This window comes from Carcharodon carcharias, chromosome 6 (assembly GCF_017639515.1).
Source record: "Carcharodon carcharias isolate sCarCar2 chromosome 6, sCarCar2.pri, whole genome shotgun sequence".
In the NCBI taxonomy this organism is placed as follows: domain Eukaryota; kingdom Metazoa; phylum Chordata; class Chondrichthyes; order Lamniformes; family Lamnidae; genus Carcharodon; species Carcharodon carcharias.
In genome coordinates, this window is record NC_054472.1 from 145,849,087 (window position 1) to 145,875,247 (window position 26,161).

The window sequence follows — 26,161 nt, forward strand, 5'->3', positions numbered from 1 at the left end:
TATTAATGACCTAGATCTTGGTGCACAGGGCACAATTTGCAGATGATACAAAACTTGGAAGCATTGTGAACTGAGGTGGATAGTGTAGAACTTCAAAAGTACATAGGTTGGTGTAATGGGCAGACAAATGCAGATGAAATTTAATGTAGAGAAGTATAAAGTGATTATTTTTGGTAGGAAAAATGTAAAGTGAATATAAAATTATAAAGGGCATGCAGGAGCAGAGGGTGCTGGGTGTCTATGTGCATAAATCATTGAAAGTGACAGGATAGATGAGAGAGCAGTTAATAAAGCATACAACATCCTGAGCTTTATCAATAGGGTCATAGAGTACAAAAGCAAGGAATTTATGTTAAAACTGTATAAAACACTGGAGTGTTGCATCAAACTCTGGGCATCACAGTGTAGGAGAGACGTGAAGGCAATAGACTGTAGAAAAAAATAACGAGAATGGTTCCAGGGATGAGGAATTTGAGTTACTTGGCTTGATTGGAGAATTTGGGACTGTTTTTCTTGAAGAAGATTGGGGAGATTTGATAGAGGTATTCAAGATCATTAGGGATCTGGACAGATGGGGAGAAACTGTTCCCATTGATGGAAGGATCAAGAATGAGAAGACAGATTTAAGGTAATTAGCAAGAGAAGCAATGACATGAAGAAAAACTTATATGCAATGAGTGGTTAGAATCTGCATGGGATGCATTGTCTTAAGAGTGTGGTGGAAGCAGGTTCAATCAAGGTATTCAAGAGGAAATTGTATTATTATCTTAAAAGGTAGAATGGGCAAAAGGAGGGGGAAGTGGCACCTGGCACTAGGTGAATTTTCTCTTTCAGTGAGCCAATACTGAGACCCAATGGCAGCTTTCCGTGCTGTAACTATGGATTCTGAGTTGAACCTTAAAATGACCAAGGAGATAGCAAAAACATGCGGTAAAGGGAAAAAAATATTGTAAAGGGAGGTTTATTTGGATTCAAGCTATTCTGTTTGCATCAATATAACCTGAAATATCCGAAATGTACAGCGTCACTACCCTTGAACCCTACGTGCCTAGTAAAAGGTACACAACTAGGTTACCGCCCCAGCAACACTGCTGCGGCCCTCGTAATCGGCTTCGCAGGGCTGCGCTTGCTGCCCACGTGACCATGATGTTTACGTCACATAATTCGGATGAGTCGATTGGTTGATCTGACCCGGTAACCCAGGCGACGACCTCTACACGTGATCACGTATGTCGGCGGCCATTCCTGAATTGGGTGAGTTGAGTCGCGCGCTTTCAACCTTTAGGATTTAAATGGCGAGAGGAGGAGGTGGAGACGATGAGGAATCGGCACGGCTGTTGGGTTTGGGCATATGGCATTTCAGCTCAACTGGCGTCCGGCACGGCTCAAAGGGTGAGCCTATCCCCGTCTCCCGGGCCCGGCGACATCGCTGGAATCAGGTCAAGTCAATCCCCACAACTTCTTACTCTCACCCTCTACACTCACAGCCAGTTTCCTTACCCCAAAAACTGCCCCAACCCCCAGCGGAGGCTGAGGGGTGATTTAATTGAAGTGTACAAAATTATAAGGGGTTTAGATAGAGTGGATGGGAAGGCAATGTTCTCCATCGTTGAGGAATCCATAACCATAGGACATAGGATAAGAGGCATGAGGTTTAGAGTGGATTTGGGGGGAATCTCTCCCCCCCTCCAACCCCCCCCCCCCCCCCCCCCCCCGAGGGACAGTGGGGATTTGGAAGTCACTGCCTGAAAGGGTGGGAGAGGTAGAAGCTCTCATAACATTTAAAATATACTTGCATATTGCACTTAATGTGCGTAGCCTACAAGGCTATGGGCCTGGAGCTGGAAAGTGGGATTATTGTTGGCTGGTGTGGGCACAATGGGCTGAATGGTCCATGCTGTAAATGACTATCATTCAACTGCACGCACCCACTCACTTCCCCACCCATTCCCCACCACCCCAGTCCTCGCTCATCCAACCACTCCTCACTACTCTCAGTAGACAATTACTTTATCAGTCCAGGGCTCAGGCTATAAATGCAAATTTATTATTAAATGAAAAATAAAAAGTACTCAATACAAATAGTATATTTACAATAATTGCAAACATCACTGATCCCTGAAAATTCAGATCAATAAACAATACTTGTCCTTTGCAAGGCTAAAAATAAAACAAAGTTGAAAAATGGTCACTTCTTACACGACTACAGGTTATCATGGAGTCACTGAATTGCCCAATTAATCTGCTGTATTGAGGTTGACTCCCGAGTGGCCTAAAAACTACCACAGATAGGAATCATAGGAGTAGGCCATTCAGCCCATTGAGCCTGCTTCGCCATTCGATACGATCATGTCTGAATGCCTTTTTCCCTGCATTATCTCCAGATCCTTTTATGTCTTTGGTATTTAAAAATCTGTCAATCCCTGCTTTAAACATACTCAATGACTGAACTTCCACAGCCCTCTGGCGTAGAGAATTTCAAAGATTTGCAACCCTCTGAGTCAAAAAAAATCTTCCCCTTCATTTTGAAATTCTAGACTCTACAACCAGGGGAAACATCTTATCTGCATCTACCCTGTAACTCCCTTTAAGCATTTTGTAGATTTCAATGAGATCACCTATCATTTTTCAAAACTCTAGAGAATACAGGCCCAGTTTCCCCAAATTCTCCTCAAAGGACAGTCTCACCATCCCAGGAACAAGTCTGGTGAACCTTTGTTGCACTCCCACTATGGTAATAATATCCCTCCTAAGGTAAGGGGACCAAAACTGCACGCACTACTCCAGCTGTGATCTAACCAAGGTTCTATACAATTGAAAAAAGATATATCCCACCCTGTCTTTTAAGATGTTCTCAACCAAAGCTCAACAATCCTATTTAAGAGCATCAAGGAAAAGGCGCCATTCAGCCCCTCAAGCCAACTTTACATTAAATCATGGCTGATCACCTCAGTTCCATTTATCTACCTTTGCCCCATATATCTTAATACTCTTGGCTAACAGAAATCTATCAATTATAGTCTTGAAAACGCTAAATTCCAGCAGTCTCTCTATTTCTCTATTTATAAAGCCAGAGATCCCATAAACTTTTTGAACAGCCTTCTCAACTTCTGCCATCTTCAAAGATTTATTACCTACACCCCCATGTCTCTCTGTTCCTGTACCCACTTTAGAATTGTACCATTTAATTTATGTTCCCCCTCCTAATACTTTGCCCATGGAACCGAGGAGTAAGTGTCATGGTCACTTGAGCCTGCAGTGCCATTGAGTAAGATCATGGCTGAACTTCTACATCAATTCAACTTTCACACCTTATGTACAGATTCCTTGATTCCCTTACTACCTAAAAATCTTATCAATCTCACCTTTGAGTATATTCATTGACTGAGTAACGACAGCCCATCGGGGTTGAGAATTCCAAAGGTCACAACTCTCTGAAGAAATTTCTCCTCATCTCAGTATTAAAGGGCCAACCCCTTATCCTGAGACAGTACTGCCTAGTTCTGGAATCGCCAGCTATAAAAACAGCTTCTAAGCATCTACCCTTTCGTGCCCTCTAAGAATTTTTAAAAGTTTCAATGACACATATCTTATTTTTCTAAACTCCACAGAATATAGGCCTTTTGTACTCGATTTCCCTATGGTCAGCTCTCTCATCTCAAGAATCAATCTAGTGAACCATTCTTGCACTCCTGTAGGATAAGTATATCCTCCTTTAGGCAAGGAGACTATACACAGTACGCCAGTTATTGTCTCACCAAATCCCTGTACAATTCCTTTCTCTTGTACTCCAATCCCATGTGATAAAGGCCAACGTATAATTTTCAGACAAGAGCAAAATAGTGCAGATGTTGTAAATCTGGAATAGGAACGGAAAATGCACAAAATACTCAGTTTGACAGCATATATGGAGAGAGAAACAAGAGTTAATGTTTCTGTTTGATGATCTTTTATCAGAACTTTCATTGATTTGAAACTTTAGCCCTCTTTCTCCACAGATGCTGCCAAACCTACTGAGTATTTCCAGTGTTTTCTGTTTTAATATGTTTTTCCTTCCAGGGTAAAGGAATTAGGATACCAAGAGTATCAGGGAAAAAGGATTGGGATACCTCTTGGGGAGGGGGTTCGAGGTATCAACAGCTTCTAGGGAAGAGGGATGGGGATGTCAACATGGAAAAAGGGATGGGGATGTCAACAGGGGGAAGAATGCCAGCATCAGCAGGCTAAGGTGGGGGAAACTGGATATGGAATGATGAAACCAGTCATCTTCGATCAACCACCTGCCAGAACAGCATGCGGTGGTTTCTTTACTGATTGCTGAGTTATTGCCTCTCTGTTGAAGTTCACGCATGTTCTTGTGTTGAATAATGGTGGTTACGCTGTTGAACTAGTAATCCAGAGGCCTGGATTAAAAAAATCCATAGAATTAAATTTCAAATTTTAATGTTGTGGTTTGAGAATTGATTTTTAAAAAAATAACTGGAGATTAAAAATTGGTATCAGTAAAAGTGACCATGGAGCTGTCCGATTGCTATAAAAACCCAACTGAGTCACTGTTGTCCTTTAGCGATGGTAATCTGTCATCCTTGCTTGTTCTGGCATGTACACTACTGCAACCCCACACCAATATGGATGATTCTTAACTGCTTTAAAAAGTAGCATATGAAGCCACTTAGTTGAAATTATGGGATGGGCATTAAATTGCCAGTGAAGTTTACATCCTGAGAATGAAAAAAGTTAACATCAGCTCTGTAAAGCTGTATGCTCTTGTGCTTCAGCCTGAGTTTGGGTTGAAGTGATCTTTAAGATTTACATTTACTATTGTATTGTTTTATTCATTCTTTGGATGTGTGTGTGGCTGGCTAGGCCAGTATTTGTTGCCCATCCCTAATTGCCTTTGAGTGGGTGGTGTTGAGCCACCACCTTGAACCAACGCAGTCCATGTGGTATAGGTAAACCCACAGTGCTATTTGGAAGGGAGTTCCAGGATTTTGGCCCAGTGACAGTGAAGGAATGGCAATATAGTTCCAAGTCAGGATGATGTGTAGCTTAGAGAGGAACTTGCAGGCGATGGTGTTCCCATGCATCTGCTGTCCTTGTCCTTTTAGGTGGAAGAGGTTCTGGGTTTGGAAGGTGCCGTCGAAGGAGTCTTGATGTGATGCTGCAGTGCATCATGTAGATGGTACACACTGCTGCCACTGTGTGTCAGTGGTGAAGGGAGTGAATCTTTAACATTGTGGTTTGAGAATTGGAATTCAGTTTTTCCATATTGGTGTGGGGCTGCAGTAGTGTACATGCCAGTTTTTAAAAAAAAAATGGAGATTAAAAATTGGTATCAGTAAAAGTGACCATGACCATGGTGGATGGGGTGCCAAGTAACTGGGCTGTTTTGTTTTGGATGGTGTCAAGCTTATGCGTATTGTTGGAGCTGCATTCATTCAGACACTCCTGACTTTGCCTTGCAGATGGTGGACAAACTTTGGGGAGTCAAGATGTAAGTAACTTGCCTCATAATTTCCAGCCTCTGACCTCCTTTTGTAGCCACTGTATTTAAATGGCTGGTCTAGTTCAGTTTCTGGTCAATGGTAACTCCCAGGATGTTGATAGTGGGGGTTTCAGCGAAAGTAATACCATTAAATTTCATGGGGAGATGGTTAGATTCTTTCTCATTGGAGGTGGTCATTGCCTGGCATTTGTGTGGCATGAATGTTACTTGTCACCTAACGGCACAAGACTGAATGTTGCCCAGGCTTTTTTGCATGTGAGCACTGACTGCTTCAGCACCTGAAGAGTTGTGAATGGTACTGAACATTGTGCAATTATGCACCGAACATCCCCGCTTCTGAGCTTACGATGGAGGGAGTGTTATTGATGAAGCAACGGAAGATAGTTAGGCATGGGACACTCTGAGGAACTTGTGCAGCAATGTCTTGCGATATTTAAACCCTCACTTTAGTATTTGAGCACATAATCTAGCTTGATACTCCAGTACCTTGGGAGTGCTGCATTACTCAAAGTTGAATGCATGGGCTTTTCTGATGTCATGACCAACATTGTTGCCTTGGGAAATAAATGAAACAAATAAACTGGTCATTTTTTCCGCTCTGTGTAGGATCTTGCAGACTAATGATGTCTGATTTTTGCATGAAACTTTGATCCATTTGGAGGATTGCAACAATTTAGGAATCACCTCAGGAAAGATGCATTGATCTTAGAACTGGTGCAGTGCAGATTCACCAAAATGATATCAGGCTTAAAGGGATATGGAGCAAAGGTGGTTAAATGAAGTTGAGATACAGATCAGACAATATGTGATTGAATGGTGGAACATACTTAAGTGGAATGGCAAAATCCAGTTCCTATGTTAAGCACTAAGAGACATTTTAGCATAGTTGAGAGTCATTACTGTAACCTCAAGTACTCATTTAACATCAAGATCACAATTTTTGTTTTTGCTTTAGGTGTTGTGAGATGTAAAGATAAAGGGGTTTCTATCACTCCATGGCAACAAAGATGGCGGCTCGGCTGATACACAGATGCACAAGGCACCTGGGTGCTTCATTCCTCACCATGCCAACCCCTGCCACTGTGCTAACTACCTGCAGATGGAGTATAGCAGAACCGTATCAATCACCAGCGCCACTGGCTGGTGTCCACACTTCCGTTCGCCATCACGCACCTGACTTGATACCCACTGCCGAGCATTCATATGCCTGTCAGCCGGAACGCATAAAGGTTGACGAACTAATTGAATCAGCCTTGAGCACAGAGGAACTCCTGCAGATTTCCTCAGATCACAAAATCACTGGGAACCAAGCGGCTGCACTGCTCATCCGCATGTGCCGCCAAGTGGTGGAGCAGAAGCTGGAGACTCAGGATGTCCTGGGAGACAGACGCTTCCAGCAGTTGTTGAATACTGTCAACAGCCAGGTTAGTGGCTTTCCTTTGTGTGAAATTTACCCTCATTCAAGTGTTCAGAGTCTTAGTACAATGTTGCGTTTTCAGGTCTGGTAGTGGGAAAAGTGGCCTTGAAGCTGCCAGATTGTTGTAAAATTCCAATTGCTTATTGTGTCCATTTCAGATAGAAATCTCATGTTCATACCCAATTTGTCCTTTCTGTGTATCCAGTCCCATACCAAAGTGGTTGACTCTTAATTGTCCTCTGAAATGGCCTAGCAAACTCTTCTGTTGTAGTGGGGTACCATAGAACCACAGAAAAGTTACAGCATAGAAGCAGGCCATTTAGCCCATCTTGTCCATGCCAGCCTGAGGACACCCAGTTGCACTTTCTAACCCCACCTTCCTGCACCCGGTCCATAGCCCTGCAGCTTACAGCACTTTAGGTGCAAATCCAGGTACTTTTTAAAAGAGTTTAAAGTTTCTGCCTCTACCACCAACTTAGGGAGCGAATTCCAGATACCCACTACCCTCTGCATAAAAAAGTTCTTCCTCATGACCCCCCTACACCTCTGCCACTTATCTTGAATCTATGTCCCCTGGTTCTAGAATTCTCCATCAAGGGAAACAGTTTTATCCTGTCCACTCTATCTATTCCCCTCAATTCCAAGAATGAATTTTTTAAAAGTGTGTGGAAGTCGCTCTCTTGCATACACACACACACGCAGAGACACTTCCTCTCACTCCCACGTTCTCACTCCTTCCCCCTCACACACACACTTGCTCACTCCGTCTCACGCTTTCACTCACATGCTTTCATTCACACGCTTTCACATACACTTACACACCCACTTGCTTGCTTACTTACTTTGTCACAGACTCATCTTCTTGTGCACACTTTCTCTTATGCTCAGTCTCACAACCCTCTCACGCTGTTTCCCTCGTGAACTCCACTTGCTCATATACATATGCACACTCCCTTCAGTTCCTGCATTCTCTGCCACAAGATGGGAAGGAGTTAATTAGAAAATTGCTCACTAACTGTCAGGGATTCTTTCTGCTTGTCGTTGCTGTGAGAAACTTATGTAAGGCAGTACCCCTGCCCTATGTGGCCCCCCTTTGGGGTTAGGACCCTGGAAATTTCCCTGACTTCTCAATCTGAGTGACACCACCAAATTGCCCCAACTCCCAAAGCATGCAGCTGGCAGCTTACTCTTCACCGTACTAATGTCCATCATTTTCACGTGGTCCATCTCTGCCACTTCTCTTCCCTTCCTTGACCTCTCTGTCTCAATCTCTTGTGATAGACTGTCCACCAATATCCATTACAGGCCTACCAACTCCCACAGCTACCCCGACTACAGCTCCTCACACCCCGCTTCCTGTAAGGACTCCATCCCATTCTCTCAGTTCCTTCGCCTCCGTTGCATCTGTTCCGATGATGCTACCGTCAAAAACAGTTCCTCTGACATGTCCTCCTTCTTCCTTAACCGAGGTTTTTCACCCACGGTCGTTGACAGGGCCCTCAACCGTGTCCGGCCCATCTCCCACGCATCCGCCCTCACGCCTTCTCCTCCCTCCCAGAAACATGATAGGGTCCCCCTTGACCTCACTTATCACCCCACCAGCCTCCGCATTCAAAGGATCATCCTCCACCATTTCCGCCAACTCCAGCATGATGCCACCACCAAACACATCTTCCCTTCACCCCCCCTGTCGGCATTCCGTAGGGATCGTTCCCTCCGGGACACCCTGGTCCACTCCTCCATCACCCCCTACTCCTCAACCCCCTCCTATGGCACCACCCCATGCCCACGCAAAAGATGTAACACCTGCCCCTTCACTTCCTCTCTCCTCACCGTCCAAGGGCCCAAACACTCCTTTCAAGTGAAGCAGCATTTCACTTGCATTTCCCCCAACTTAGTCTACTGCATTCGTTGCTCCCAATGTGGTCTCCTCTACATTGGAGAGACCAAACGTAAACTGGGCGACCGCTTTGCAGAACACCTGCGGTCTGTCCGCAAGAATGACCCAAACCTCCCTGTCGCTTGCCATGTTAATACTTCACCCTGCTCTCTTGCCCACATGTCTGTCCTTGGCTTGCTGCATTGTTCCAGTGAAGCCCAACGCAAACTGGAGGAACAACACCTCCTCTTCCGACTAGGCACTTTACAGCCTTCCGGACTGAATATTGAATTCAACATCTTTAAGTCTTGAACTCCCTCCTCCATCCCCACCCCCTTTGTGTTTCTTCCCCCTTCCTTTTGTTTTTTCCAATAAATTATATAGATTTTTCTTTTCCCACCTATTTCCATTATTTTAAAATCTTTTATGCTCCCCCCACCCCCACTAGAGCTATACCTTGAGTGCCCTACCATCCATTCTTAATTAGCACATTCGTTTAGATAATATCACCAACTTCAACACTTATGTGTTCTTTTGTTCTGTTGTCTGTGACATCTTTTGATGATCTGCTATCACTGCTTGCTTGTCCCTACAACCACACCAAACCTTCCCCCCCAACACACACACACACACACACACACACACATTAAACCAGCTTATATGTCACCCCTTCCTTGGATTCACCTAGTTCTATTTAAGGGTCATGAGGACTCGAAATGTCAACTCTTTTCTTCTCCACCGATGCTGCCAGACCTGCTGAGTTTTTCCAGGTAATTCTGTTTTTGTTTTGGATTTCCAGCATCTGCAGTTTTTTGTATTATCTCTGTGTTTAATTGTACTAATAACCTCGTTGTGTCATTATATTCCCTTGTTAAGTGCTATGTTTAAAAAAAAAACTGTACAGCAATGTCACAAAGTGTTCATAAGGATACTAGAGGTGAAAGAAAAGCAACTGCGTGCTGTGGTCATTGAGACTATGCAGTTCTCTCTGGGCTGAAATTAAGTACTGCAATCATCAAGCATTTCAACGGTACATTTGCACTGCCACCCAGTGGGGAAATGAATTAATACAGCAAATTCCCAAGGAGAAGCTCTTGTTGATTCTTGCCTTCACACTCAGCTAGTTGTGTGACCTCTGGTTTTATAATTTTCTCTTTTCAGATTTCTTCAGTGTGGAATGGGAATTTGGTAAGCTTGCTGCGGAGCCTTATTGTGATCAGACTGGATGCCAATAACCGTGTCCTACGATCTGTTGAAAATGAGATTCACTGGCGGTTGAGGCGCCTGAGTTTGAAAAACCTCGCTTCACTGGCAGACTACTACCCCAGCTATGCACAGACTGATGGACAAAAAGTGCTGCTTAGTGACGTAATAAAAAACGTGGAGCTGCGGTGGACAGAGATCGCAGATGCCAAGACTGTGGCCACGTTGATGATGAAGCTTGGACACTTATCAGGTGCATTGATGGACAGACTGGAGGATAAGGTATAGATTACCTGCAAAGTGTGTTTTATCATCATCGCATAAATGTTACATCTCAGTAATAGTGTGCTATGTTACAGCATGGACCATAAGCATTAAATATAGGCATGCTATTGTATGATAGTGTTGCAACCAGCAACAGACAGTGTGTTGTATATTGCGACGTTGCATGCATTTAAAGGGAAGCTTGATAAACATATGAGGAAGAAAGGACTAGAAAAATACATTGCTATGGTGAGATCAAGTAAATGGAGTGGGAGAAGACTCTTGTGTAGTATAAACACCAGCATAGTCCATTTGGGCCAAATGAGCTATTTCTGTGGTGTAAATGCAACGTAAACACTGTGTGTTATATATTGGTGTGTTACACTCTATAACATGGGGTCTGTTATGAAGTGGAGAGGTGCACTCAGTAACACATGGTGTATTATGCATGGCGTGTTAAAATGTGTTTACACTCAGAAGTGAAGAGTGGACATTTAGGTGGTGTACTGGAGGGCAGCTAGCATCTACGTATGCACCTTTGTATGTGTCAATGCATGGCATTATTCTAAATCGATCTTGGATGTGTGTGCCAGTCATGGCTCAGTTAGCACTCTCGCCTCTGAGTCTCAAGGTTTCTGGTTCAAGTTCCACTCCATTGATTGAGCACAAAAATCAAGGTTGATTCTCCAGTGCAGAACTGAGAGAATATTGCACTGTTGGAGGTGAATCTTTCAGATGAGTCATTAAACCAAGGCTTCATCTGCCTGCTTGGGTGAATGTAAAAGATCCCATGACATATTTCATAGAAGAGCAGGGTCCTGGCCAATGTTTATCCCTGAATCAGTGTCATAACAACATTATCTGGTCATTGTCTCTTCACTATTTGTGGGAGTTTGCTGTGTGCAGCATGGCTGCTGACTTTCCTATTTTACAACAGTGACTACACTTCAGAAATATTTCATTGGCTGCAAAGCACTTTGCACTGTCTACTAGTCGTGAAAGCTCTGTAAACAAAAGTCTTTCTTTTATGGACTAACCCAGCATGGGAGTTCTCTGTCAGGCAAGGGTGGGTGAAAACTGATGTCAGAGATGGAAATGCATTGTATTGCATGGAATTTGAAAAAGCTGGATAAGAGGCAATAGCACATAAAAAGTTTGAAAAATATTATGCATCACTCTACCTCTCATACCCTCCAGCTGTTTCTCTGCCAAATACCTATCCAATTCACTTTTGAATTAGCAGACTGCTTACACATTCACTACCATCTGTGCATAGCCACCTGTTCATGACACAGCTGTCATCTTTGGCTCAGTGGCAGCAAGCCCCACTCCAGAGTCATGACCATATAATCCAGGATTAACACCTCATTGCAATACTGAGGAAGCATTGCATTGCTTGGAGGTACCGTCTTTTAGATGTGGGCCTCATTTGTCCTTCAGGTAGAAGTTAAAGATTCCATAGCACCATAGGAAGAAGAGCAGGGGCATTCTCCTGGTGGCCTGGCCAACATTTATCTGTCAACTAACATTACTAAACAGAAGATCTGCTTATTATCCTATTGCTTTTTCTGGGATTTTGCTGTGTGCAAATTTGTTGCCATATTTACCACATTACAACAGTGACAACATTTCAGAGAGTACTTCATTTTCTGTAAAGCTCTTTGTGATATCCTGAGATTGTGAAATGTGCTATATAAATACAAGTTCTTTTCTCTCCTGTGTCTGTGCGAAGTTTGCTTCTTGACTGTACATTTGTTAACTTTATGTTTCAGGGCTTGGAACTGGCTGAGATTTTCACTCCTGACGACACAAAAAAGGTGGCACTGGCTTTGGCGATGCAGAATCGGCGTTCCATTCCCTTGCTCCGTGCCCTCTCATATCATTTCATGCAGAAGCACGGTGAATTGAAGACTGGAGTACTGATTGACATGGCATTTGCTTATGGTTCGTGAATGTCTAAAGTCTCTGACCAGTGAGAGCATTGTGACAGTGCACTGCATGCACCAAGACTAATGTAACAGAAGCATTTCTTGTGAGGGCACCTACAAACAGAGTTTAACAGAAATAAACCACTGTAAATGCAGGAATTCTGAAATAAAATCAAAACCCTAGAGAGCCCCAATAGTTCCATTAGCATATGGAGGCAAACCAGTTGTTCTGTGTTTCATAGAAAACTACAATCAGATTATACTATCTTTCTTTGCTGAGGGATCTGTTGGTGTATTTCCAGCACTTTGTTTCAAATACTGCATAATTAACACCCAGGGAGTGAGTTACAGGTTGAAAATTAATCTAACGATTTGTATATTTATATATGGAACAATAGAGAAAGGATGAAGATCCTGCATTATATGGTGCCTTTCAATACTCAAGTCATCCCAAAGCCTGAAGAAGTATAGAACGTGCAAGGGTGAAATTAAAAAGGAAACTGGAGAAGCCAAGTGTGGGCATGAAAAAGCATTAGCAAATAAAATCAATGAAAACCCAAAGATGTTTTATAAATACATAAAGAGCAAGAAAATAACTAAGAAAAGAGTAGGGTCAGAGACCAAAAAGGCAATTTGCTGAGATACAAGATCTGGGCATGGTTCTTGATGATTACTTTTGCCTCTGTTTTCACAAGGTGTGCACAGCTTTGACTGGATTTTCTTTTAACCAGCTTAACTTGGTTGTGAGCAGGAACAGTCCCTCTCTAACCATCCTGTCTATTCTCTTAGCTATTTTAAATGCCTTGTCAGATCACCTCCCTTAACTTCATCCAGAGCAGGTACTTTTAAAGCTTTAGATTTATTCAGGCTGCCCACTGTCCTGCTTACCCCTTCACTATTACCTTTTCTTAAATATGGCTATTTTCTCTGCATCTTTCTTGCTATTTTTTATGATTATCTTGCCAAGGCTCCACTCGCAGCCCAGTAAAGATGTAGAAGTCATGAGCGAGCTGCTGCAGTGTCACTGCTAATGGTGTTGGGGAGCTATATAGTTTGACTCTGCACATTTGCTCACCCACCCTTGTGTGACCAAGTGCCTTGTCCTTGATTGACAGCTCCCATATTGATGCAGTGAGATTGGGAATTGACCTTACAGAGAATCCTGAAGCTGAGGTGTGGAATACATCATCATATTGAAACATAAAAAAAATGTTTTATCTGCTTTTTCACCAAAAATTCCTTCACTAAATAAGAAACAGGACCTATAGAAAATTTCTCATTTGCCTTCTGATGTTCCTACAGGGAAACTGAATTTCCAACAGACGCAGGTTTTCCAACGGTTAGCAGCTGAGCTTCTTCCAAGGATACCAGAGCTGAGTCCCATTGATATCATGCGATGCACAAAGTCATTTGCTTACCTGAAGTGGCTCAATCTGCCTCTGTTTGAGGCTCTGGCACAGGTGAGGCAGCAAAGAGCAACATTGCTATTGGAACATTCTCTTTAAGGCCAAATTCCACCCCCCTTATCTGTGTTACCTTAGCTGTCCATGTCTATGATAGTTATTGGGGTATTACAGTGCACAGAGTCTGTAGTAGGGAAGCAACAATAACCTGTACTTATCCACAGATTTTGAAGTAGTGAGAATTCCCAAGTTGCTGCTCATAAAAAGAGAGAAATGTAAGATGAGATGATTGGAGGAGAAAGTTTAATAATTAGTCTTTTGAGGAGGCCAGGCTGACCAGGAATCTCTTGTGCTGTTACTGCCTACCATTGGTACATGTTGGAAGGATTTGCAAGTTGATACTCAACCTTGCTTGGCTATGTTATGAAGACACCTTCCTTAGCCGTTTAGCGCTGGAGTGGGACTTGAATCCAGAGCTTCTGGCCCAGAGGCAGAGGTGCTACCACTATGCCGCAAGACCTCTATAGTAGAGATTCTACGTGTTTAACTGTTTTCAAGGAGGCAAATGAGGGTATATTAACATCTTTTATTTTCTCATACAGTATACACTTGAGCATTGTGACAAGATGACTGAGATGCAGCTCTGTAACATTATTATGGCTTTCGCTCGTCTCAATTATCAGCCAACCATAGGAGAGGCCTTCTATGCTAAGGTATGAATAGAAATATAGAAACATAGGAAATAGGAGCAGGAGTATGCCATTTGGCCCGTCGAGCCTGCTCTGCCATTCAGTATGATCATGGCTAATCCTCTTATCTCAGTGCCATACTCCCACTATCTTCCCATATCCCTTGAGGCCTTTAGAGTCTATAAATCTATTCCCTTCTTAAATATATTCAGTGCCTTGGCCTCCACAGCCTTCTGTGGTAGAGAATTCCACAGGTTCACCACCCTCTGAGTGAAGAGGTTTCTCCTCATCTCAGTCTTAAATGGCCTACCCCGTATCCTGAGATTGTGACCCCTTGTTCTAGACCCCTCCTTCCCCAGCCAGAGGAAGCATCATCCCTGCGTCCAGTCCGTCCAGCCATGTCAATATTTTATATGTTTCAATGAGATCTGCTCTTATTCTTCTAAACTCCAGTGAAAACAGGCCTGGGTCGGCCCAATCTCTCCTCATTCGACAATCCTGCCATCCCAGGAATCAGTCTACTGAGCCTTCGCTGCACTCCCTGTATGGCAAGTATATCCTTTCTTAGGTAAGGAGACCAAAGCTGTGCACAATGTGGTCTCACCAAGGGCCCTGTACAGCTGCAGTAAGACATCCTTGCTCCTGTACTCAAGCCATCTTGCAATGAAGGCCAACATACCACTTGCCTTCCTAACTGCTTGTTCCCCTCATGCTTGCTTCCAGTGATTGGTGTACATGGACACCCAGGTCCCTTTGTACATCAACATTTCCCAATCTATCACCATTTAAATAATACTCTGCTATTCTATTTTTCCTACCTAAGTGGATAACTTCACACTTATCCATGTTATACTGTATCTGCCATGTATTTGCCCACTCACTCAACTTGTCTAAATTGCCTTGAAACCTTTTAACATCCTCCTCACCACTCACATTCTTACCAAGTTTTGTGTCATCAGCAAACTTGGAAATATTACATTTGGTTCCCTCATCCAAATCATTGATATATATTGTGGAAAGCTGGGGTCCAAGCACTGATCCCTGCAGTATCCCACTAGTTACCGCCTGCCACTCCGAAAAAGACCCATTTATTCCTACTCTCTGTTTCCTGTCTGCTAACCAATTTTCAATCCATGCAAGTATATTTCCCCCAATCCCATTTGCTTTAATTTTGCACACTGATCTCTTATGTGGGACTTTATCAAAAGCTTTCTGAAAATCCAAATACACTACACCCACTGGTTCTCCCTTATCCATTCTGCTAATTATGTCCTCAAAGAACTCCAGTCAGTTTGTCAAACATGATTTTCCCTTTCATAAATGCATGTTGACTTTGTCTAATCCCGTTGATATTTTTTAAATGTCCTGTTATCACATCCTTTACAATAGACTCTAGCATTTTCCCTACTACTGATGTTAGGCTAACTGGTCTGTAATTCCCTGTTTTTTCCTGCATCCTTTTTTAAATATTGAGGTTACATTTGCCACCCTTCAATCTGTCAGGACTGTTCCAAAATGATGGTAATTGGTAGAGAAGTATGGGAAATACTCTATTTGTACCAGCAGTGATTTTGTGGTAGCATTCTCACCTGAGTCAGAAGGTTGATATATTAAAAAGAGTAGAATAGGGTGGGATGTAAGACTGGTATTGCACACCACTGGCAGGTTCGTTTAAAGTTGCCCCTATGATGTCCGCTGGGCTTGTTGCAATTGTTCTCCAAGGTATCAAGAGCTGGGTATTCAATCCTTCAAGCTTGTTCCACATTCAGTTGGATTATAACTGATCCAGACCTTGGTTCTATTTGTTTGCCTTAGCTCCATATCCTTTGATACCCTCATCTAATAAAAATGTATCGATCTGTCTTGAATGCTCCACATCATTTTCACTTAGAGAATTCTGGATTTTTGCTACCTTTTGTGTGAAAACCTGCTTCCTGATTTTGCTCCAAATAGATTAAATTTTAAGATTATGTCTCCTTATTTTTAATTTCCTCACTAGAGAAATTATTTTCTCTAGGTCCTATTAAATTCTTTTATCATTTTAAACATCTCAACCAGATCTCACCTCAAACATACATACAAAATAGGAGCAGAAGTAGGCCATTCGGCCCCTCGAGCCTGCTCTGCCATTCAATAAGATCATGGCTGATCTATTTGCGTTTTGAATTCCACATTCCCACCTCCGTTAACTTTTGATTCCCTTGCCTAACAAGAATCTATTCGCCTCTGCTTTAAAAATATTCAATGACCCCGCCTCCACCACCTTTGGAGGCAGGGAGTTCCAAAGTCATTCTCTGAGAGAAAAAAATTCTCCTCATCTCTGCCCTAAAAGGGCATAATTTAAATTTATAATTTATGTTGTCACAATTTAAACCTCTATGTTCTGGTGTCATTCTGATGAACCTGTGCTGCACCTCCTCAAAGCTAATTGTCATTTCTGAGGTGTGGTGCCCAGAATGCTGTACTCCAGATAACGTTTAGCCAAGGCTGTGTATAATGCAGCATAACTTCCACCCCTTTGCGTTTGGCCTTCTTGAGACAAATGTCAATATCCCGATGCCTTTTCGATTACTTTTTATACCTGTTCACCAGCTTTGCATACTTTGACTCCTAAATCTCATCTCTCCAGCTCCTAATTTCTCACCATTTAGAAAATACTCCAATTGATCTTTCTTTGGTCCAGGGTAAATCTTGACCTCACACTTGACCCTGGAGATGGAATTGGCTCTTTGTTGCATATATCATCATGGTATCTGCAGTCTGGACTCGCCCATGATGAACAGCCACTTGGATACGGTATCAGAGGGCAGCTGACACCTGGGTGAGGGTAGCGCAAGAGGTGGAGGGGAAGGAAGTAATTCATCCAAAATGCAAGACTTTGGACCCTCTAGCCTTACATCAGATGCAGTTGGGATGGCCAATGGGTATTTGCCAGCAAATGTATCCTTTTTATCTAAAAATCCATTTTTATTCTGCAGGTTCATGAAAAACTAAGCAATGCCCTGGTGGAGATGAATCCGTTCCTGCTGATTGATCTAGTCTGGTCTCTCTGTATATTGCAGCAAGTTAACCCTTTTTACCTCAGTCATGTACTTGATCTCCATTTCTTCCAAAGAATTGCAGGTATGCCTTTTATTTTGACTAAATTTGTTTAAAACTGTTATGGTTTTGTGTGATAATGGTTGGCTACCAGAATATATGAGTTCACATCCCACCATAGTAAATTGTGAAATTGACCAAGTCTTATAATTTGTCGGCTGGCACCCATCAATGAAACTGCCAGATCACCATAAAAGCCTAACTGATTCACTGATGTCCATCAGGGAATGGAACTTGCTACCTTTACCTGGTTTGGGTTTGTATGTGCTTCCAGTCCCACATCAATATCACCAAAACTGATTAACTGGTCACTGCGTTTTGTGCACATAGACGCAACCTCTGTTTACAAAACAGCAATGACTACACTTCAAAAGTAATTTATTGGCTGTGACAGATGAATATATGTGCTTTTGCTTTACACAATTAAATTCGGCTAGCAAGCCGTTTGCTTATACAGTCACTTACCACCTTCCTAAGGTAAATGGTTAAATGCAGCCTCGCCAGTTTTGTCCACATTCTGGGAACAAATAGAAGTATTTTCTCCTGCTGCCTTGACAACCCAAGCTAAAAATAACATGAGCTCATAATTCAGACCCAGTGCAGCATTAAGACAGTGCTGCATTATCATAGATACCCTCACTTGAGTCGTTAAACCAAGGCCCCATCTGGTAAAACATAAATATTTAAAGAGCAGGGAGTTTTCTCAGTGTCTGGGCCAACATTCCTCCCTCAACCAACAGCACCAAAAACGTGAAACCATTGTCATCTGTGGCATGTTGCTGGTTGAAAACCAGTTGCCGTGTTTGCCTACCAAATATGAGTGATTGCACTCCAAAGGTAATTTGTTGTCTGGATCACCTTGTGACTGGTTCTGGATGTGTATCAGCTCCATCCTGGGATCAGATCTCAAAGTACAGGAATGGTTTCCTGGTGGGATTGGTGTAGCAGCCACCGCTAATGTCTTTCTTTGTTTCTGCTGTTATCAGAAAGGACCCAGTCACAGAAAGGCAAAAACTACAAGCTGAAGTTGGTCCATATCAACACTACAGCCCAACTCGAGTGCTCCGACTATAGCGGTCCCTATTTACCAACTCACTGCCTGGAGTCCTGGACCTCAGTAACTAAGAAGAAGCCAAGTTTGTTGGGTAGTGGTGTGCATGAGGCATTGCAAACTGCTCTTGGAGACCAGGCCAAGTGTCACTGCAGTGTCGAGACTTTGTATGGCTGGCTGATTGGTAAGTCAGTAAAATTGTAGAATGTTACCTTTCTCCCCCACCAGTTCTTTGCTGGAACATTTTTTGGGCTACACTTCCATTGATGCCACTTGACCTCCTGTACCTGACTCAAATGGCATTCCTTCACTTATGTGCCTGGACCGTTAAATGTGGGCAAGTTGTTTGATTTAGCTGGGCACTGCAATCAAGCCTGACCCTGCCCTCAAGAAACAGCATCCACAAGCTCAGCAGGAATCACTGGTTAGCGTGCAGAGATACAGTGTCTGGCTGACTTTCCTTTTTCAAACTCCACTCATGTGCAGCATAAAATTTGAATGCACTACTGAGGGGAATTTATGTTGCTGGAGGTGCTGTTCTTTTGGAAAGTCAATGAAACAGCACTATTGTTGATCCTGCTTGCTAGTTGAGGAGGAATTTATCTAGTTTACCAAAAATAGATTAACTGGTCATTGCTGCTTGAATTGCAGAATGCAAATCTTCAAGTAGCTTTTTGCAGAGGGATTGTTCATGATTGAATAATTCTGAAACTAAAGGTGATTAATGCGTTCAATCCAACTTTTAGAAATCAGAGTTTTGTCTGGGTTCTGACCACATCAATATCAAGGTTTACAGCACAGGAGGAGGACTTTTAAGCCACTAAGTATTGGCCAGCTCACTGCTAGAGCGGTTCAAATCTAATCCCATATTAATTTGCACATACAATCTAGGCTGGCACCCCAGTGCAGTAACAAAGTGGTTTTGCGTTAAGTGTGGTGCCTTCCTTTGACTGAGATATGACGTAACAAGTGGGACTTAAACTAAAGATCAGCATTGAAAGGATGAAGTGAGAGGTCAGGAGAAGTTTGGCACAGGTTACTAGTATATAGGATGTGTAACTTCTTTTCTCCTCTTCTTTCAGCATTCTGAAGGGCCTATTCCCTCAGCAACACTATGGTCCATTCCTCAGTTACCCATAATACCCCCTCACTTCCCTGCGGCACCTTTCCGTGCAAGCGCATGGAATACAATACCTGCCCTTTCACCTCTTCCCTTCTTACTATCTAAGGCCTCAAACACTCCTTCCAAGTAAAACAACAATTTACTTATACTTCTTTCAATTAAGTATGCTGTAATCACTTTTCACAATGTGATCTCCTCTACATTGGGGAGACCAAATGTAGACCAGTTGACCGCTTTGTGAAATACCTCTGTTCAGTCCACAAGCATGACCCTGAGCTTCCAATCGCTCGTCATTTTAATTCTTCATTTTGGTCCCACTCTAACCTTTCTGTTGATGGCCTGCTGCAGTGTTGCAATCAAGCTTAACGCAAGCTAGAGGAACAGCACCTCATCTTTTGTCTCGGCACTGTATAGCCTTCTGGACTCAGTACTGGGTTCAACAACGTTCATAACTTCTTCCTCCGTCTTGTCCTATGTTTTTTTGCTGGCTTGTTTCTTTATACCTTCATTTTGCCTTCAGACGGCAACTATATAAACATTCACGCCTCATCTGGGCATGACTTTGTCCCTTTACTATATCCATTATCACTGTCTGGTTTTTACACCATGAAACCTTTTGTTCATTAATTTGTCCTGCCCTCTACCCTATCACAGAGCTTTCTCTTTTGTTCTTCTTGCCCTTTCCCCACTCCTACTGACTTAAAAACTCCTACATTTCTATTTTGTCAGTTCTGATGAAAGGTCATCGACCTAAGCATTAATTCCTTTTCTCTCCATGGATGCTGCCTGACCTGCTGAGCAATTCCAGCATTTTTAAAAAATTTCAGATTTGCAGCATACACAGTTGTGTTGCTAGCGTCTGGAATACCTGATGTGAAACATGGTGAAAGTACGATCCATTACAGGATTTAGGAGAAGTTTTTTTTGGGACGTTGGTATGTTGGGGCTAGGAGGGAATTAAAAGTGTATGGGGAATGGGATTGAGTAGAGAGTTTTTTCTAAGGCTAATGGCTGAAATATCACCATCTATGGTGTTGAAGTTGATTCTGTGACATTAGAAATCTTATGACACTATTCAAAAAGTGCGGACTTCCCCCAGTTAACTGACCAACAGTATCACTCAATCAGCATTAAAATAGCTGCTCATTCATTGCTGTTTGTGGAATGTTGCTGATGTAGAAAGGCTGCTGTGTTTGGTTACAGAACTATAGCCATTTCAACATGATAGAGGGTCACTGTTTAAAAATAAGGGGTCGCTCATTTAAGACAGATGAGAATTTTTTTCTCCTGGAGGGTAGTGAGTCTTTGGAACTCTCTTCCTCAAAAGACAGTGGAAGCAGAGTCCTTGAATATTTTTAAGGCAGAGCTGGATAGATTTGTGATTAACAAGGGAGTGAAAGGTTATAAGGGTAGGCAGGAATGTGGAGTAGAAGTTACATTCGGATAGAGGGCCTACTCCTGCTTCTAATTCGTATGTTTGTTTGTAAGATGCTATTTAAATATTTTTCTCTCAAATACCCTGACTGAACATAGCTAACGCAGGTAATCATTGATCTGCTTTGCTGAGTATCAGAAGTATTTGTTTGATTTAATACTTGTTTTCTTTCTTCTCAATAGCCTATCTTATCTGACATAGCAGACTTATCTGAGACAGGGAACTCCTGACTTTGGGCGTGGGTTGTGATGTGCTTGTATCCAATTGTTTGTGTCCCGTATCCCACAGATCTACAGCACTGCAATTAGAACACTACTGCTTGTGGGTGGTTAATGTTTCATTCTTTGTGTGCAGATGGAGAAGTTGTGATTGATTCTGAGAATAAGCATCTTGCCGTGCAAGAGTACACTGCTTCGCACATACCTCAGCCAGAGGGGACAAAGCCCCTGCCCTTTGGAGCCAAGAGGTAAGGAGCGAATGTATATTGGATAGTAAGCATCGACAATGGAAATGATCCACTCTAATTGAGTGGAATTTAATAAGACTTTCCTAAATCTAAACAAAAGAACTGTGTGTGTTCCTAGTTAGCACGGCAACTCAACAAGACTGATATTAATATAGTAGTTTGCAGAGACTCAGCCCTTCAGTAAACTGTCACTTAGTCAGCAATATTCCTGCAAGATGTGCAAGAAAATAAGGCTTTTCTGTACTCGGTACCATCAGGGATAAAGCAGTTTGCTTGATTGACACGTAATCCAGTGGCCTAAATTCCTACCCTTCCTTTTCATAGGCAAGTTAAGACATTCAGTATTCAGGCAGAGGGATGGAGGAGGGAGGTATCACTACAATAAGCTTCTCCTCACCCGGCAACCACATAAAGCCACACAATTTTCCAACAGGAGTGAGAGTATATGGACCTGTCACAGGAAAATTTGTTTTATGCCTGTTTTAAAACCGTTTTTTATAAGATTTTCCTCTATGTAGAATCTCACAGGATGTGATTGTTTAGATCATGTACTGAATTGGGTATGTGAATCCTATCTGTTCTCATTATAGTTCTGAGCATTGGAGTACTGATGTCGCAAAAACACGCTATCCTGGAACATGTTAACTAAACATGCTTGTCATTGATTTGTTAGGGTGGACTGTTATGGTTATTGCATGTAACATCAGGATCTCAAACTCTTGATTCAGGTACAGTCTCCAAGGGTTAGATGCAGATCACAGTTTGACTCTTTGCTGGGAAGTGTGTTTGTAGGGCTACAAAACAAAAACAGAATTACCTGGAAAAACTCAGCAGGTCTGGCAGCATCGGCGGAGAAGAAAAGAGTTGACGTTTCGAGTCCTCATGACCCTTCGACAGAACTTGAGTTCGAGTCCAGGAAAGAGCTGAAATATAAGCTGGTTTAAGGTGTGTGTGTGGGGGGCGGAGAGATAGAGAGACAGAGAGGTGGAGGGGGTTGGTGTGGTTGTAGCGACAAACAAGCAGTGATAGAAGCAGATCATCAAAAGATGTCAACAACAATAGTACAATAGAACACATAGGTGTTAAAGTTAAAGTTGGTGATATTATCTAAACGAATGTGCTAATTAAGAATGGATGGTAGGGCACTCAAGGTATAGCTCTAGTGGGTTTTTTTTATATAATGGAAATAGGTGGGAAAAGGAAAATCTTTATAATTTATTGGGGAAAAAAAGAAGGGGGAAACAGAAAGGGGGTGGGGATGGGGGAGGGGACTCACGACCTAAAGTTGTTGAATTCAATATTCAGTCCGGAAGGCTGTAAAGTCCCTAGTCGGAAGATGAGGTGTTGTTCCTCCAGTTTGCGTTGGGCTTCACTGGAACAATGCAGCAAGCCAAGGACAGACATGTGGGCAAGAGAGCAGGGTGGAGTGTTAAAATGGCAAGCGACAGGGAGGTTTGGGTCATTCTTGCGGACAGACCGCAGGTGTTCTGCAAAGCGGTCGCCCAGTTTACGTTTGGTCTCTCCAATGTAGAGGAGACCACATTGGGAGCAACGAATGCAGTAGACTAAGTTGGGGGAAATGCAAGTGAAATGCTGCTTCACTTGAAAGGAGTGTTTGGCTCCTTGGACGGTGAGGAGAGAGGAAGTGAAGGGGCAGGTGTTGCATCTTTTGCGTGGGCAAGGGGTTGTGCCATAGGAGGGGGTTGAGGAGTAGGGGGTGATGGAGGAGTGGACCAGGGTGTCCCGGAGGGAGCGATCCCTACGGAATGCCGATAAGGGGGGTGAAGGGAAGATGTGTTTGGTAGTGGCATCATGCTGGAGTTGGCGGAAATGGCGGAGGATGATCCTTTGAATGCGGAGGCTGGTGGGGTGATAAGTGAGGACAAGGGGGACCCTATCATGTTTCTGGGAGGGAGGAGAAGGAGTGAGGGCGGATGCGCGGGAGATGGGCCGGACACGGTTGAGGGCCCTGTCAACGACCGTGGGTGGAAAATCTCGGTTAAGGAAGAAGGAGGACATGTCAGAGGAACTGTTTTTGAATGTAGCATCATCGGAACAGATGCGACGGAGGCGAAGGAACTGAGCGAATGGGATGGAGTCCTTACAGGAAGTGGGGTGTGAGGAGCTGTAGTCGAGATAGCTGTGGGTGTCGGTGGGTTTGTAATGGATATTGGTGGACAGTCTATCACCAGAGATTGAGACAGAGAGGTCAAGGAAGGGAAGGGAAGTGTCAGAGATGGACCACGTGAAAATGATGGAGGGGTGGAGATTGGAAGCAAAATTAATAAATTTTTCCAAGTCCTGACGAGAGCATGAAGCAGCACCAAAGTAATCATCGATGTACCGGAGAAAGAGTTGTGGAAGGGGGCCGGAGTAGGACTGCAACAAGGAATGTTCCACATACCCCATAAAGAGACAGGCATAGCTGGGGCCCATGCGGGTACCCATAGCCACACCTTTTATTTGGAGGAAGTGAGAGGAGTTGAAGGAGAAATTGTTCAGCGTGAGAACAAGTTCAGCCAGACGGAGGAGAGTAGTGGTGGATGGGGATTGTTCGGGCCTCTGTTCGAGGAAGAAGCTAAGGGCCCTCAGACCATCCTGGTGGGGGATGGAGGTGTAGAGGGATTGGACGTCCATGGTGAAGAGGAAGCAGTAGGGGCCAGGGAACTGGAAATTGTTGATGTGACGTAAGGTGTCAGAGGAATCACGGATGTAGGTGGGAAGGGACTGGACAAGGGGAGAGAGAAGGGAGTCAAGATAACGAGAAATGAGTTCTGTGGGGCAGGAGCAAGCTGAGACGATCGGTCTACCGGGGCAGTTCTGTTTGTGGATTTTGGGTAGGAGATAGAAGCGGGCCGTCCGAGGTTGGGCAACTATCAGGTTGGAAGCTGTGGGAGGGAGATCCCCAGAGGAGATGAGGTCAGTGACAGTCCTGGAAACAGTGGCTTGATGTTCAGTGGTGGGGTCATGGTCCAGGGAGAGGTAGGAGGAAGTGTCTGCGAGTTGACGCTCAGCCTCCGCGTGGTAGAGGTCAGTGCGCCAGACAACAACAGCACCACCCTTGTCAGCAGGTTTGATGACAATGTCAGGGTTGGACCTGAGAGAATGGAGTGCAGTAAGTTCAGAGAGAGACAGGTTAGAATGGGTGAGAGGAGCAGAGAAATTGAGACGACTAATGTCGCGCCGACAGTTCTCAATGAAAAGATCGAGAGAAGGTAAGAATCCAGAGGGAGGGGTCCAGGTGGAGGGAGAATATTGAAGATGGGTAAAAGGATCCGTTGAACTGGGAGAGGACTCCTGCCCAAAGAAGTGAGCCCGGAGACGAAGACGGCGGAAGAAGAGTTCAGTATCATGCCGAGCCCGAAATTCATTGAGGTGAGGGCGTAAGGGTATGAAACTAAGTCCTTTGCTGAGCACTGAACGTTCAGCATCGGAGAGGGGAAGGTCAGGGGGTATAGTGAATACACGGCTGGGGCTGGGATTGGAAGATGGGGTGGGGACGGAGGGACAGGCAGGGGTGGAGGGTCCTAGATGGGTGTTGGTGTCGATGAGTTGTTGGAGCTTGCGTTCCTTAGCACTTGAGAGAAACAGAAAAAGTTTCTTGTTGAGGCGTCGGATGAGCCGAAGAATAAAATGAAACTGGGGGCACGCGCAGCTTTGAAAAAGGGTACGGCGGTGCTGCTGGAGGGAGAGGTCGAGTGTGTTCATATGGCGGCGCATGGCACTGAGATCCTTTTACCCATCTTCAATATTCTCCCTCCACCTGGACCCCTCCCTCTGGATTCTTACCTTCTCTCGATCTTTTCATTGAGAACTGTCGGCGCGACATTAGTCGTCTCAATTTCTCTGCTCCTCTCACCCATTCTAACCTGTCTCTCTCTGAACTTACTGCACTCCATTCTCTCAGGTCCAACCCTGACATTGTCATCAAACCTGCTGACAAGGGTGGTGCTGTTGTTGTCTGGCGCACTGACCTCTACCACGCGGAGGCTGAGCGTCAACTCGCAGACACTTCCTCCTACCTCTCCCTGGACCATGACCCCACCACTGAACATCAAGCCACTGTTTCCAGGACTGTCACTGACCTCATCTCCTCTGGGGATCTCCCTCCCACAGCTTCCAACCTGATAGTTGCCCAACCTCGGACGGCCCGCTTCTATCTCCTACCCAAAATCCACAAACAGAACTGCCCCGGTAGACCGATCGTCTCAGCTTGCTCCTGCCCCACAGAACTCATTTCTCGTTATCTTGACTCCCTTCTCTCTCCCCTTGTCCAGTCCCTTCCCACCTACATCCGTGATTCCTCTGACACCTTACGTCACATCAACAATTTCCAGTTCCCTGGCCCCTAATGCTTCCTCTTCACCATGGACGTCCAATCCCTCTACACCTCCATCCCCCACCAGGATGGTCTGAGGGCCCTTAGCTTCTTCCTCGAACAGAGGCCCGAACAATCCCCATCCACCACTACTCTCCTCCGTCTGGCTGAACTTGTTCTCACGCTGAACAATTTCTCCTTCAACTCCTCTCACTTCCTCCAAATAAAAGGTGTGGCTATGGGTACCCGCATGGGCCCCAGCTATGCCTGTCTCTTTATGGGGTATGTGGAACATTCCTTGTTGCAGTCCTACTCCGGCCCCCTTCCACAACTCTTTCTCCGGTACATCGATGATTACTTTGGTGCTGCTTCATGCTCTC

General features: G+C 44.0%; 1 protein-coding gene across 5 annotated transcripts in view; it reads left to right on the top strand.

The window, feature by feature from the left end:
* Positions 1 to 1,169: 1,169 nt before the first annotated feature.
* Positions 1,170 to 26,161, top strand: part of tbrg4 (transforming growth factor beta regulator 4) — a 28,958-nt gene continuing 3,966 nt past the window's right edge. Inside the window, exons 1-10 of one of the 5 annotated variants that reach the window (XM_041190612.1) lie at positions 1,184 to 1,254; positions 5,466 to 5,494; positions 6,462 to 6,930; positions 9,964 to 10,287; positions 12,042 to 12,213; positions 13,500 to 13,657; positions 14,203 to 14,313; positions 17,268 to 17,412; positions 18,375 to 18,623; positions 21,352 to 21,463. In XM_041190612.1, coding sequence (XP_041046546.1) covers positions 6,502 to 6,930; positions 9,964 to 10,287; positions 12,042 to 12,213; positions 13,500 to 13,657; positions 14,203 to 14,313; positions 17,268 to 17,412; positions 18,375 to 18,623; positions 21,352 to 21,463 — 1,700 coding nt within the window. In that variant the 5' untranslated portion in view covers positions 1,184 to 1,254; positions 5,466 to 5,494; positions 6,462 to 6,501. Of the gene's footprint in view, positions 1,255 to 1,289; positions 1,440 to 5,465; positions 5,495 to 6,461; positions 6,931 to 9,963; positions 10,288 to 12,041; positions 12,214 to 13,499; positions 13,658 to 14,202; positions 14,314 to 17,267; positions 17,413 to 18,374; positions 18,624 to 21,351; positions 21,464 to 26,161 lie in introns of those variants that run through there. The other 4 variants (XM_041190613.1, XM_041190611.1, XM_041190610.1 and 1 more) reach the window with 4 other exon arrangements.